Source organism: Anneissia japonica, unplaced genomic scaffold (assembly GCF_011630105.1).
Source record: "Anneissia japonica isolate Jap-2015-1 unplaced genomic scaffold, ASM1163010v1 scaffold6417_len956965_cov193, whole genome shotgun sequence".
Classification (NCBI taxonomy): domain Eukaryota; kingdom Metazoa; phylum Echinodermata; class Crinoidea; order Comatulida; family Comatulidae; genus Anneissia; species Anneissia japonica.
The window spans coordinates 153608-168960 of NW_022713977.1; the positions used below are offsets into that span (position 1 = coordinate 153608).

The following is a 15353-nucleotide window of genomic DNA, read 5'->3' on the forward strand; positions in this document are numbered from 1 at the left end:
GACCATACTTCTAGTTGAATTGAACCTAATAAGTAGGGTCCTGTTAACTATAGCTATTGTTTGGCAGTCTAGGGGTATTGTGCTTATGTTTGCCTGGAGAAATACATGCCTGAGTAGGTATAGCAGTCAATAAATTCTATTAGTGCTTTTAAAAATGGTTTCATAGAGCCTACTGTACAGAATATAGAATAATTCTGGTTTTAGAAATTATCTGTGGCCTAGATAATTTTTTTTTAAATTACCATACTTTAAAAAGTTTTATTTGCAAAATGTATGTCTTGTCTGCAACAATGCCCTTAAAATAAAAAAAATGAATGAATAAAAATAAAAACAAATAAATAAAAATAAAAAAATTTAAAAATAAAAAATAAATAAATAAATAATTCAAAAAATAATTCCTAGCTTTGCGCTGTTCGAAATTGCGACAAACCATTAAAACTACTGTACATAATTAAGATGACAACAGCAAAGCAAACCTAACCAAAAGCCTGGCACTTGGCGCTCCTGACAGTTGTCGGCCGATGCGATTTTATGTAGAACGTAACGCCACAATGCGCACCATGTCGCGTCGTCGAGCGCTGACAGATAGCGGAGATGGGGTCGTCGTACGACTGTCATACAACGTAGCGAGTGCCCAGCTTTACATGATGACGTGCATCCTTGCTTGCAATAGGCCTACGCATCTAATACCTTCTTATCTTTACTTGGAATATGTATTTTATACTTTCTTTTTTAAAGTTATTCAGTTGACTCTCTGGTACCACACCAATTGAATGGGATAGACCACCGGATTCATGTCATTACGAAATATGGAAAATCCGAAATGCATTCAAGGGGAATGGTATAAATTCTTTTGGAACTATTGGGACCTCCCATTATATTTTTTTTTTTCAATTATCTTTTTTTAATTTTTGAGCATAGATCTGGCAGTGGTGTTAGTAACTATTTTCAAAGGGTGGTTAACTTCTAATAATTATTACTGTTTTTAACATTATTCCTTGCTAAATTAATATTATGGGTTGCAGAACCTTGACCCAATTAGTCTTCAAATTTAAGTAAAGTGTGAGGAATGCCAATGTACTATTAAATATTAGCATACAGGACCCAAGGCTATTGCCACATTATACTGTAGGGTACTATAATACTATAGACCTTTGCCTATCCTATGCTACCATAGGATTATAGTAGAGGCCTGAGCATTGCTGAACTACAGATCAACTGTTAACATAGCACCAAGAATCTGTCCTCAATTAAAATCCTATTTACTGTTGGAGCTTGCTAATTCAAAAATATATTAGATAAAAAAAAAGTAACAGATTTGATGTCATACAGAATAGGAACCATTTGTTGGTAGTATCTCCTGGGGGGCTTTGATCCAGCAATCAAACATACATATTGAATGCTGAACATATGTAAGCTGAAAGTTAATAGGATCCCTGAATTCATAATAACATCATTATTAACTTATCAAGAATTCCCACATACTTCAAGGCATATATGATGCATCAAAGATGGAAGAAATAGAATGTTATCTATTTTCAATAAATCAAAAAAATAACCATAGCTTCCAGTCTTGAGGAGGGTGAGGCTACTCTAAACTAGTCCCTGGGGAAAAATAAATGCTTTGAAATGAATTATTAAAAAAATGGAGGTCTCCTTTCCATGTAAAGAAAATTAAAAATTAAATTGCATAAAAATATGATAATTCTGTTCAGATAAGTCTATACTACAGTACAGTAGTATAGTATGTATGCCTATGATATCTATTTCAATATCATCCCTAATCATTCATGACAATCCGTCATAAATTTATTGCTAATAAGATTGGAAGCATTTATCTTCTACTCTGAACCATAGACGAATTAGTTTATCTGAACTGAGTGTCTAAATGTAATATGAACATGTGTAGGCCTATGTTAGAGGACCACATAAGTATACAGATACCTCCATGGTTGTCTCAGATGAAAACAACCTACAGGGAAAAAAGGTATGTCAACTTTGAGCATTGGGACCAATATTACATGCCTTAGGTGAGACTAAAGATGGAAAAAAGGCGGAAAAAAATTTAAAATAAAATTTTGTTTTCTTACTTAGCAAATAGTTTTTCGAAAAACATCCAGATACTCCTTCGAGATAGCAGGTGCACTAATTGGCCAAAAATAAAATTTTAACTTTATTTGAAATTATATTATTGATTAAAAAAAGTCTCGCCTAAGATTAGTTGTATATTTAGGAGTACTTCATCAGGGACATTGTCATTAGCAATGTTACGTGTATTTATTGGAATATTCAGATCAAGGGAATATATTCACTGTTTTGAAAAAGTATTGTTTATACATATACCAAGTAGGTGTTACAGTTACTTTCTAAAGAAGACAACACACAGTGTTGTAGCTGTCTTATCCTAGTGGCAATAGGGTATTTGAGGGCCCTGGAACCAATTACCATAAAATCCATGGTTTTCTTTATGGGGAATAATGATGTGTCTGTGTACCCAACTATTTACTCATTACACTGTAAACTGGTTGCAGGAAGAAACTTCATTTGGTAATTGTAATGGTGGGATATTTGTTGAGCGCCTTCCACAATAAAATCGTCTCAAACAACACTTAACAACCCAAACAAAATACATAAACTATTGAATTGGATTTACTTATTTTGTAAAGTTCATATGTTCAAATATTTAATAACAGATACCGAGACATAAAAATAGGCCTACTGTTTGTATAAACATATTCAAAAATAAAAAAAGGGAACTGCTCTTTATCTTCTCATTTTTATTTATTTATTTATTTGTTTTGTTATTAAAACACACAAAATATTACTTCTACATCAAAACCCTCAACTAAAAAAATATGAAACTATAAATAGAACATACACATTTAGATAATTTAATCCTTATTTTGACAGAGAAAAGCTTATGAAGAAGAGATAACCTAGAATTCCTGACCTAGTAAGGTTAGTCCCAATATAAGAGGTGCGATTTGTTTTGAAATGACAATATACATCTTAAGTCCCTAAAGGTTTTGCAACACAAACAAAATTTCTTCCATAAATGGTCCCTTGGTACATATATTGTGTTACTATACCTGAGAGAAATGCACTTTCTTTGCTTTTCAACATATTTACATGTAGTTTTCCCATGTAATTTGGTAAGATATTAGTGTTATCTGATTCTTGTATCTATATGATTAGTAATTTAGGATTAATCCTAATCCAGGTCAAAAAAAAGAAAATTATCTTTTATCTAGATTATGGGGGAATATTAATATGAATTAAGAGAAGCCATTTGTTTCATATTGGGCAATTTTCCTGATTTAACTTTTGGATTGGATTGGATTGGATATATTTGGTGTAAACACCAAGGATAGCCCACGAAAGTCTAGAAAAAGACTTATTTCCAGTAGGGTCCTTCTGGTGATGATTGGGCAGTACACCGGGAGACAATCCCCTACTCTTTTCCGAATAGTGTACTGTGTCCTTTAACGTGCATATGGGCCATAATGCACACGGGACCAACGGCTTAAACGTCTCATCCGAAAGACACTGATAACTGGTATTTCAGCCCTCTAGCTGAAACACAAGGAGAGGCAGCGATGGGAATTGAACCGGGGAACTAAAGATCTCCACGGTTCAGCGCACACACAGCGGCTACCACCAGATTAGCCGACTGAGCTAAGCTGCTTTTATAGTTTTAATATAGGCCTACAATTTGTTCAAATTCATCATTTTTATTTGCCTAGTTATATTTACAGATACTAAAATTCAAGGATGTAAGGCATTAAACTGGTTAAAATTACTAAAATGTTCCACGAGAAATTAACAAGGTACCTTCACTAATGTATTACAGTACAAAAAAGTTTTAAAACAAAGTTGGTTTACTGTATACAGAATTAATGTCTGGAAAACAACTACTTTTTGAACTTGTGTGGTGAGGGGGAAAGGAATTGGTGTGCGATATGACATGGCCTGGCAGATATGTAGAGCATACAAACTCATGTTTCTATTGAATTTTAAAGAGTAATATTATACCTGGATATAATGTAGGGCCTACTGAAACATGATACACATTTGAGTCCCTCTCTTAAGGGTTGGTTTCATTTTAACCTCCATAAAATAACATGATTAAACATAACATAATAGGACACACACTTTTCACTTTCATGCCACCCAATTTTACATGTTTTGCATCTAAGGCCCTATAAAAAATATTATTAGTTTATCACCCTATCTGGGCAGGAAAAGTGATGAGGGAGGGAGGTTTTGTTTTTTGAAATTTTTATTTTGCTAAAGCCAAATATTACCCTTGGGTTGTTTGCTGGTACATTGATATTCAAAGTAAAACATGATTTAGATAAAGCAAACAATATCTACTAACTATTTAATAAAATAAATGAAAAAAATAAATAAATAAAATAAAAAAATAAAAAATTTCAAAATTTTATTTTCATTTTTTTTTTTCAAAATTTTTTTTCTTTCCAGTACCATAGAAGGCATGCGCACGAGGGTGATAAACTAATAATTTTTTTATTGGGCCTAAAATGCTAGCTATCCACTTATTTACATTAATTACCACTTGTGGAGGATATTAATGATGGTAGTTTATGCTGAACTTCTTTTGAACATGGTTTCACAAGCAATATACCAGGAAATGGCAGCAAGTAGCTCCCTAAGGCCAAACTTTTTTAACCCACCGGCAGCCAATTTCAAATATAAATTAATGTATATTTTTTTGGGGCTGTTGCCTTGAAAAAGATACAAGATTTCTGGAAAAACAAAAATTTGAATATTATTTATACTAAACTGTTGAAATTACATCGCATTATTTTCAACCAACTCTGGTCAGAGGGACAAAGCAAATTATTTAATGAACATTAAGGGCCGCACTGAAATTTTACGTTTTCCAATCTGCGCTTAAATTGTAAATCAATTTTTCAACTTTAAAACGAAGATGTTTTAAAGTACACTATATTATTATTATTATTGTACTTTTTTTGATAAGTACTTTTTACTAATGATAGGTAAAGGGCCATAAAAAATGTGGAAGTGGTTGGTGCATCGGTTGTGGTTTGGACTCCCAACCTCGAGGTCGGGGGTTCAAAACTCTCGCTGTGCAGGTCGCTTGTGTCCTTGGGCAAGGCACTTTATCTATGGTTGTCTCTCCCCACCCAGGAGTACAAGTGGGTACCTGGTAGGTTCAAACAGAGCCTGCGCTGAATACAGCTGCAACATTATGGAATTCCCCTATGGGGCTTCAGTGTGTGTTCCATATGTGCTTGATCCAGTGATCCGGGGGTAACAATGTTCAAGCGCTTCGAGGTTGTGTCAATGGGAGGCGCTATATAAATCCAGAATTATTATTATTATTTATTATTATTATAATAACCGAGTGTTTTAGAGCCAAGAATGGTAGGTGGGCTGCAACCAAATTGCCATTGGGCCACACATTGCCATATGTATTTACAACTCACACAATACACTGGTAATTGTATTGCCATTACTTGGGGCCAGGCCTAAATATAAAATATAGTGGTAGGGTTGTAGATGGAATATCAAACGTTAAATAATTTAAAGGATGAGATCAGTTTATTTTTAACTTCTGCATAGAATATTAAAACCACAGCGAGATATGGTCTAGCTAGCATTTTCAAAAGGTATACAGATCTGAAACCAATAATAATGAATGAAAGAGTTGAAGGATTTAAGTTGGAGGAAGTTGTTATATTTTCATCTGATTTTACAGTTTATTATTCAATGACATTATACTGAACTTATAATTCTGCCTTACAATATGAACCATGCTTTTGTAGGTGGTTACAGAAAAAGAACTGTGGCGGAAAAAAATTACAAGGCTATTTAGACAAGTAAATTAAGTTTATAATGCCTTTGTCAAAAAAAGTTAACTGTTGTACACGGATAGGAGGAGCCAATACCTAAATGCTATGTATTGTATGAATGGAAGAACACACAGCATAGCCAAGCATACTGCTGGTTACTCTTCTGGAAGCACAACCATAATCAATGGACTATGAAACTAAATATATCAATGAAAATTAATTCAAGCATATAAAGAGTTAAGAGCTCCTGTGTTGCACAGGTACATTATACACAAGCTCGCACAGCAGCCACATTGTCAAAATCTGTGACAAAACAATTTTATATTTCTGAATTCTCACAGGAATTTGTGAAAAAAAAATGCGGAATTATTTCATCTCTAGTTAAATGAAGCACAGTCTAGCTATTAAAGATGCTTATACAAATGGTTGAAAGAAAAGATAAACATAATCTATTTCACTTTAAAACTAAGAAAAAATAAACAAATATTGATTTGTATTCTAAGCAGAGAATAAATAATTTGTTGGAGATCAATTTAAGGCTTTCCATACTAAGCAATGACGTAGCCACGATTTTCAAACAGTACGGGACAATATCAGGGTGGACTCATTTTACGCGTAAATTCAAACAATGTGGACCCATTTTATGCAAAAATAATAATACCATGTCTACTGTTTGGTTGTATTATTGCTGAATGAAAAGTTATAAAATCTTTGAAAATGTTTACGTTTTTCTATTGTTTTGTCGGTGTTTCTGTTTGTTTTTTACCCTAAAAATGAAATGTTCTTTTTAGTGCTTCCAAATGGTAATACAACAGTAATGTTTGGTGATTGGTACGAAATTCTGTCAGCTTAATGCTCATCATACAATAATGAGTCAACTGAAACAGATTTCACTTTTATTTCCGAACGGTACTGTTCATCACTCGTTTAAATTTGATTTAAAAACATTAATATTAGTAAATAGAATACATTGTTTGAATTAAATTATTTAAACTAAAATAATTTCATCTGGAATATGGGTTTAACTCATATATTTAGCCAATTCACTATACAATCCAAAATTTGAAAACAGCGTTTCAATTTAAAAGTAGTAGAAGTCAACGGAAAATTTAAAGGATGTCATAGTTTACAGTTAAGTCAAATTTATCTATTTATGTTTGAATAATTTATCTTAGTTTTTGTATTAAGAAAGATAGGTAGGTAATGTCAAGAAGCAATATTTTGACCTACTAATTTTACATCAACCTGGTAAACAACAGTATTTCATTATTTTATTTGTATCCATCAACTAGAGTAGCAATCAATATCAATAATATATACTGTCTAAATACTGTAGTTATTCAAGTAAACGCCCCAGAGCATTTATTAGTGAAAAGGCTTTTTGGAGGTGTAGTTGATTCATGGGAGGTGTTTATTTATTCTTTTTGGTGTAAAATGGATACATACAAACTAATAAACACCCCTTAATTTCACTGTAAATGTGGAACTACAACACATACCAGTAATTACCCTCAAAATAATCATAAAAAGTTATTGATCCCAACCAGGTTAGTAAAAAATGCAATTCTACTGGAGTAGAATATAATTAGGATGTGTTGAGAAAGATGTTGCTTTGTCTTTCTTTGGAATGCTCTGCCTATTACAATCCGACAGGCAACTTCCTTTGATGATTTTAAGGCAGCTTTAAAAACTCACCTTTTTAACTTGTATTTTTCTTAATTTTTTTTCCCGAATTTTATTTTTACTGTTAAGCGCATTGAGGCTTTAGCATAATGCGCTATATAATCCAAAATTATTATTATTATTATTAATTAGATATTTTTAAAGTCATTTGGGAGGGGGGGGATGTTTATTAGGAAAGGCTTTTATTCAAATAAGGCTCCGGAGGTGGAATCTATTTGAGGGAGAGGGGAGTTTAATAAAAGCAGGGCATTTATTTGAATGAATACAGTATCTTTGAAAAAAAAAAACACTTTTGTTTGGTAATTCTTACCTTGAGTGAAACTATCAATGCTGACATTTCCCATTGCAGAGTTCATTATGTAGCCATTTTTTGGTTGGATTGTAATTGTATAAGTGAGCCCACCATTTTCACTGTCCCTATCTTCTGAATTGAGATACTTGTTGGTGATGAGAAAGCCAAGTTGACCAGTTGGTCCAATGTTTCCCACCGTCGATCCACCACGATTGACAACCATCTGTGGGACACCGTTGTCGACAGTAATTATGTTAATTGGCATACGTTGTGGGGTGCGGGTTGTTGTAACAAGTTGAGGGTAGACGTAGAACTCATTATGTGTGCCGTCTGAGATTATAAAGGAGAAGCTATCGGTGGTGGATGGTGTTCCATCGTTTTGGTAACTGATCAAGTTGTTGTTCAGATCTTCCATAGTAAAGCTTGTTACGATGTCAGAGTTGTTAAACAACAGATTACCATGCACAGGTAATTGGGTGATTGTGACTAGAAGGCGTTCATCACTGGTGTCACGATCATCGATTCGAAGTTCAAATGGAGTGATCAGTTTGTTTTGTCCCTCATTTAGAGTCAATGGAAGAATGGTAACAACAGGTTTCTTGTTATCAACATCACTGAGTGAAATTCTGAATGTACGCACAACAGTGTTGAGTCCATCTGTCACTTCAAACTGGAAGCTATCCATTTTTACTTCTTCATCTGAGGTGTGAACATAGTAGATCTTGTTGCCAGCCAGATCAAGTTGTGTAAATGATGTAATTGGAACACCTGGCATGTCTGTGCTCTCCAGGTGACCTCTGGATGGTGCTCTGGTAATGATAAATGTCAGGTCTTCATCAGGGCTGTTAATATCACTTGTGCTCAACAGACTGGTTGTAAGGGTCATTCTTCCACCTTCTGGTAGGGTCAGGCCTTTGTTTACAACAACTGGGTGAACATTATCTAGTTTGTTGACAGTCACATAGAAATACCTGTCGATAAGTGGGTTGGATCCATCAGTGATATCAAATTTTATGAGATCTCTTACACCAGCATCTCCAAGATGGACATATCTGATGAGCCCTTCATCAATTTGCCACTGCTGGAAAGTGCTTCCAATAGTTAAATTTTGTACGGGAGCACCATCTACCGAGAGTAGCTGTAAAACACCAAATTCAGGCCCATATCGTACCTCGTACGTAAGGTTGGCATCAATAGAGTCGAGATCTGTTGCTTTAAGTATACGGTTAGTGATTACTTTGGTCTCCTTAATATCTATGTTGATGCCATTGTTTATGGTCAAACGGGGTGTCTCATCATCCATGGTGGTAATTATAATTGGCATAGTTCCAAAAACATCATATTTTCCATCAGTTAAACGGATTTCGAAGGAATCTTCTGTGGTTTCAGTGTCATCATGTTCATAATAGATAAGATTAGATTTAACCTGATTTAAGGAGAAGTTGCTTACTGGTATCATGCCACTTGATTCTTGGAAAACAATTTGACCATGTTTAGGAGGAGATACTACAAAAAAGTGAAGTTCTTCTTTTGGTAGATCAGCATCTTCTGCATCCAATCTAATCTCATTGATCACTTGCCTCATACCTTCTGAAACCTGGAGTTGAGTGATGTACAACTCTGGTTTCTCATCATTTGATGGTGCTATACTGATGAGGAAGAAGTAATTGTCTGAGTAGTTGATACCATCAGTACAACGATATGTGAAACGATCTTCTTCAGGTTCTCCACTTTTGTACATGCTCTGTACGTAATTGATGTGTCCCATTCGCAAATCCATAACTGTGAAAGATGAAATTGGTCTTCCAACTCTTGATTTCTCAGAACCTGGAGCAGGTGAGATGTTCTCGATATAACCATTATTTGGTTGGGTCACTATCATACAAGTAATGTCATCAACATTAGTATCAGGATCGGAAACAAGAATGTTATCCAATGTCATCTGACCCTTGCCAGCTTCATCAACGAAGAGGAAGTCTCCAAAGGTTACATTTGGTGGTACACTGTCAACTGGCAAGATTGTAACGAACACTTCAATTTGAGTAATTCGGTTGCCACCACTAATAAATTCATCTGACATATCAGACAATGTTAAGTTGAAAGAATCTTCAGCCATGGTTGGTCCAATCTCACCTCCAGTATGACGGTAGCTAATAAATCCATTTACGATATCCTGTTGGGTGAAACTGTTAACTTGAACACCCCCATTTTCAATTACTCCCTTCTTGGGTGGACTGTCAACAATGAACATCAGCATAAGATCTTCTGTATCAGGGTCTGATGCACTTAAAATGTTTGATGTAATAAGACTTGATGATCCTTCTGGCACTTCAATGTAAGAACCAAGGGTACCTGGTGGTAGGTCAATAATTGGTTGTTGATCATCCACTGGTCTAATTTGGATGTTTATTGTGATTGGCATCTTGTGAACTCCATCAGTCACTTCCAACCCTATAGAGTCACTGAGCGCTTCAGATCCACTGTTGGTGTAAGACACTCTTCCATTGACGATGTCATCATAAAGAAAGTATTCACCTTTGACCATTGGAACTGAGTTTAAATTAATAGAACCATGTTTGGGCTCATCCACAACATAGAATCTAATTTGGCTTAAGTCTGTATCTTCATCAGTAACATCTAGATTTAAATTAGAAAAGACAATTGATCCTCCTTCAAAAATGGTTATTCCTGAGTTAGTGATTGCTGGAGGTTTATTGTCGACTGGCAAGAGGAAGATTGAGAATAATTGACCAGATAATATATTGCCTTCTGTATCTTGCACAGCAAATGCAAATTCAATCATACGTGGAGCAATACCAAGTTCTGAGCTTGGTGGTTTGTAAGCAATTTTCTTGTGGTTGACCATGGCCTGAGAGAACTTATAAGCAACAATACTAGGATCTTCAAACATGACAATTTGTCCAGCTGGAAAGGGGTTGTTGGTGTCAACATCATAAGGCTGGGTGGTTATTGTATACTCAAGGTCACGATCATCACTGTGCAAGTCTGTATAGCGAAGCTGATTTTTCAGAATTGCTGCCAGTTCGAATTCATCTACTGTTAACTGCAATGTGGTGCCTGGGTATAGAAATGGTGGCTGATCATCTACAGGAAGTACTTTTGCAATGAATGTCTGGACTGGTGAGAGATTTGGTGGAATATTATCATCACCAACACGGAACAAATTCTGGTCCATCACAACATCAGTACTTATTCCACCAATATGGCGATAGAAGATGAGCCCATTGATAATGTCTTCTTGGGTCCACTGGTATACAACTTGCTCATAAACATTATTTCTATACTCCCAGTTTTGGGGATCTGCTGGTGCATTTACAACACGGCGAACAATTCGACTTTCTAATGAGAAGGGTGGTTCCAAGTAGTAAGTAATTTTGCTATCATCAGAGTCAATATCAGTAGCACTCAGGATAAATGGAGTAATTGGATAATATTCACCCTTGTTGAGAGTTATTCCTGTATTGACATTGACGACGGGTGGTTCATCATCTTGTTGGCGGATGTATACAGGGAAGAGGAATTCAACTTCATGCTCTCCATCTGTCATCCTAAAAACAATGTTATCGGAGGTTGTGTCAGAGCCATCATGGTGATAGGTGACAACACCAGCATCCAAGTCATCAATAGTAAAAAACTTTTGTCCACTTACACCATTGACTTGAATTTCACCATGAACAAGTCCATTTATTGGAGTGATGATTACATCTTCACGGTTATCTTCATCAGATATTTGTAAATTTTGGGATGTTAAGAAAGCTCTAGACTGACCTTCATAAAGTATCATACCAGTATTTCTTGTTACAACTGGTGCTAGAGTGTTTTTTGGTTTCACAGAAATAAAGAATTGCATTGGATCTGATGTGGCCAGCTCAGAATCAACAGCTTCAAAGTCTACTGTAAAAATGCGTTCTTCATCAGAGTCTTCAGATGGTGGTACATATGCAATCTTAAGGGCAAAAACATCTCCTTGAGTAAAAGAACTCAAAGGAAGGTTACGGTCATCTGTGCTGACAATGTATCCCTCACCTTCTCCAAGTGGACTAGTAATGTTAAAAACAATATCATTAAATGGGGTACCATCATCTTCAGCTCCAAGTTCAAGAGGTGTAATGGCAGTCATCACAAACTGGTTGGCCTCCATGACCATGATTGCTGTAGGGATTGCCTGGGGTGGTTTGTTGGCTTCTCCTGCTAAAATACGTACAGTCATTTGAAAGTATTCTTGTTTCAATGGGCTATTGTTCATATCATAAAGCTGAACCAACATTGGGATGTAGTCCTCACGGGGTGATTTTTCATCATGAGTATGAACGTACGCAACTGAACGATTTAGAAAACTATCACAGTCATACCAATTTCCACGTTGAATAGCATTATTGATTTCTCCATATCGGGGAAGTCCAGTAGCTGAAGTGAGCACAAGTACCTTACAAATTTCATTACTGCGATCATAAGAAAATGTAAGCTTACTATTATCTATAAAGTCACTGGTTCCTTGAAGGGTTTGAACCGCTAATGGGATGTTCTTTGTGACAATCTCGAGTTGCTTGGACTCAACTCGAACTTCCATCATGAAAGGAATGATGAATGTTTCATCTTCTGTATCATAACGCAACTGCAATTTTACCCTATCCATTTGAGGTTTTCGGGCACCAAAATGGGAATAACTCAATTCATTAATGCCAAACTGACACGGGAATGGATTAGGAGAAAGACGTCCAGGGACTTGCGATAGTGGATCTTCTAAAATATACACTGTACAAGTATCTCCGGGTTGAACATTTATTTTCAATTCACTCTCTGGATCTACGAAATGCTGACGTCCAAATGGGACAGAAATACCTGTATTTTTAGCGATAATCGTCTCAATGAAAGGAAGATCAGGCGGTAGCTGAGGTTCGGGTACGTCCCCACGAGTAGAAGATGCCACTACGGCTGTATTCGAAACTCCAAAATTAGCACTTGAGCTTCTGAAGAAGCACATTGCTGTTAGCGCAATGAATTTCCAACTAGCCATTGTGATAATAAACAGGGCTAGATTACAAAAATGCCAAAACTGCTTTTATAAAAAGCAGGCACTAAACTCACAGTTTTGGAAAGTTCACCGAGCCCGAAATTCCTTCTCCAGCACAGCAAACTACTCCCGCGGCCGCCAAGCATCGAGTGACAAACCAAACTGAAAAACTTCAGTTTATGTTCGCCGCTGAATCGGCTTAGCAAGTCACCAGTTGTTTCTGTCACTCAATACAGTATTATTACTCCGCCAAATGCACTCGGGTCTACACAAACTAGTCCTAGTCTGATGTAGGTTCTACCATGGAGGTATTATACCATGGTTCTACACAAATAATAATATTAAACTTTCTTGACAAATTTGTTGGAAATTATTATTTCCAAATAAATCGTGTATTGTTAATGTATTCTGAATGCTATTAAACTTACAGTTATTATCTTTGAGTAAACAGGCTAAGGGGCGGAGTCTAGTTAACTTGAGCGAATCACGCTTTGGCCTTCTCTCTCACACTATAGAAGACTTGAAGTATAATGCATACTCCAAGATCGAAATGCATGCCATCGTGCATTTCGATACTTGGAGAGGCCTATGTATTACAGGGCCTACTATCTTATCCGAGATTAATCAGTGAACCTTTCGGTTTTTATATAAAGACTTGCGTACTCGATTTTGAGTAGAAAACTGCAGTGTATGAGAAGAAGCGAAAATGTCATACTTGCTCATACTTTGCAGTGGTAGTTACCGCCTTGTAAAACGATAATAATGACGTTGTAAAATTAGTCTCATATAATATAATGTAGATTTTAATAATTCCAACAGCATAGGCCTAATGATAATTGATAATTTTTTGACGGTTTTATGGTTGTGTTGTGCTTTCTATGCTTAATTGTTCCACTAGCGTCATGGAGTTCGTTTTCATATTAGGAAAATAATAATAGATTGTTCAGTTCATTACATTTAGGCCTATATGTCTCATTAAAATCATTAGAAAAAATAAAAATAAGAGCAAAGTTAAATGAGACTGGCTTTTCAAAAATAGATTCAATATTACAAACTCAATAAAAATCAGCAATAGAATAATATAAACAAAGTTCATACAATATATAGGTCGAATATAATAATAATAATAATAATAATAATAATGCAGTAATAATGCTAATACTAACAAACTAACAATAATAATAATAATGATAATAATAATAATAATAATAATAATAATAATAATAATAATAAAGTGTAATAATAATGATAAAAAGATTATTTTGTTAATATTTCAGATTAAAAAAAACTCAAAACTCAAAACATGTAGGTCTACACTAATAATAATGAAAATAATAACGATCAAACGTGTCACAACTGCGCACAAAAAGGTTTACTGATGCTCATGAATAAAACAACAGTACAGAAAATTTTGTTAGGAACGATTCAGTTGTAGTTCAATTTATAGCGTAAAAGTTTAAGCCATACCCCACAGGAAATTGTTGAAAATAAAAAATATTTTTAAGTAGTTAGGACTCTCATCATTTCACCTATTATGCCTGCTAGTACCACTCACTTTTTCATTATCCCCTGCTCCTAATCTTTTCCCAACCCTATCAGCACCTTGTTAATATTTAACCATGGAGGAATAAAAATTTAACATACGCTACAACTCAACTAATAATCACATTGGACCTTGCAAATGAAATACATTACAGAGGGCGCTATATCATTTAAAGTCATTCTCAACTTCTGTCTCTTGTATGCTAATAGCCACAATTTTTTGTTAATGGATATGAACACAGAGCACATAAGCCTTACTTAAATTAACCACTAGACTGAGGCATAAACTAAACAATTATGTTAATATCATAAATATTAAATAATAACACAAATTTAATTATTTTTAATAAAGGTTTAGGCCACATTAAGTTGACAGATCCTTAACATAAAAATGATTTAAAAATCGACCAGTAAATTTAAAGTACTAAATGAAAAAAAATTACAGATTGTGGTCGATTCAGACCCAAAAACACTTTAATTGCTGGACCTCCATCATGGGTGTTTTGTTTGGGCTGTTGCTGTCACTCCACCTAGAACTAGAGTACAGTATAGTTTAGCTTCAGATAAGCTGATTACTGTTTAATGGCCGACCACTGTCAGTTAGAAAAATCATCAAGTAACTTCTGGATGATTTACATTTAAACTTATATAGGAAGAAATACAACTAGTTGGCCTAGGCCTATTATGTGAGGAGGGAAGCCCGAAATATTTTTACAATTTATGGGTTTCAAAGCCTTATTTAATCGATTTTAGAGTCAACTAATATGTACAAAATACATATAATTTTTTTCTTCTTCCTAACGAATGATGGTGTTTCTCCCCGACGGGGGAGGGGAGCAGCTATCCCGAAGGGGGCCTGGCGGCACCCCTCTTTCTTACTATTGAAACTGCATTACGATGTTCGGAACTTCGTATACAACTTTACCATTATCCTAATTTGTAAGGCTGTTGTATTTATCGCATA

The 15353-nt window shown here is 35.1% G+C and overlaps 1 protein-coding gene across 1 annotated transcript in view; it reads right to left on the reverse strand.

The window, feature by feature from the left end:
• LOC117108842 (extracellular matrix protein 3-like) overlaps nucleotides 1–13016 on the reverse strand; it is a 58464-nt gene extending 45448 nt beyond the window's left edge. Inside the window, exon 1 of the mRNA XM_033251011.1 lies at nucleotides 7831–13016. Within this exon, the coding sequence (XP_033106902.1) occupies nucleotides 7831–12850 (5020 nt within the window). The 5' untranslated portion in view covers nucleotides 12851–13016. The remainder of the gene's footprint in view (nucleotides 1–7830) is intronic.
• Between the last annotated feature and the right edge of the window lie 2337 nt (nucleotides 13017–15353).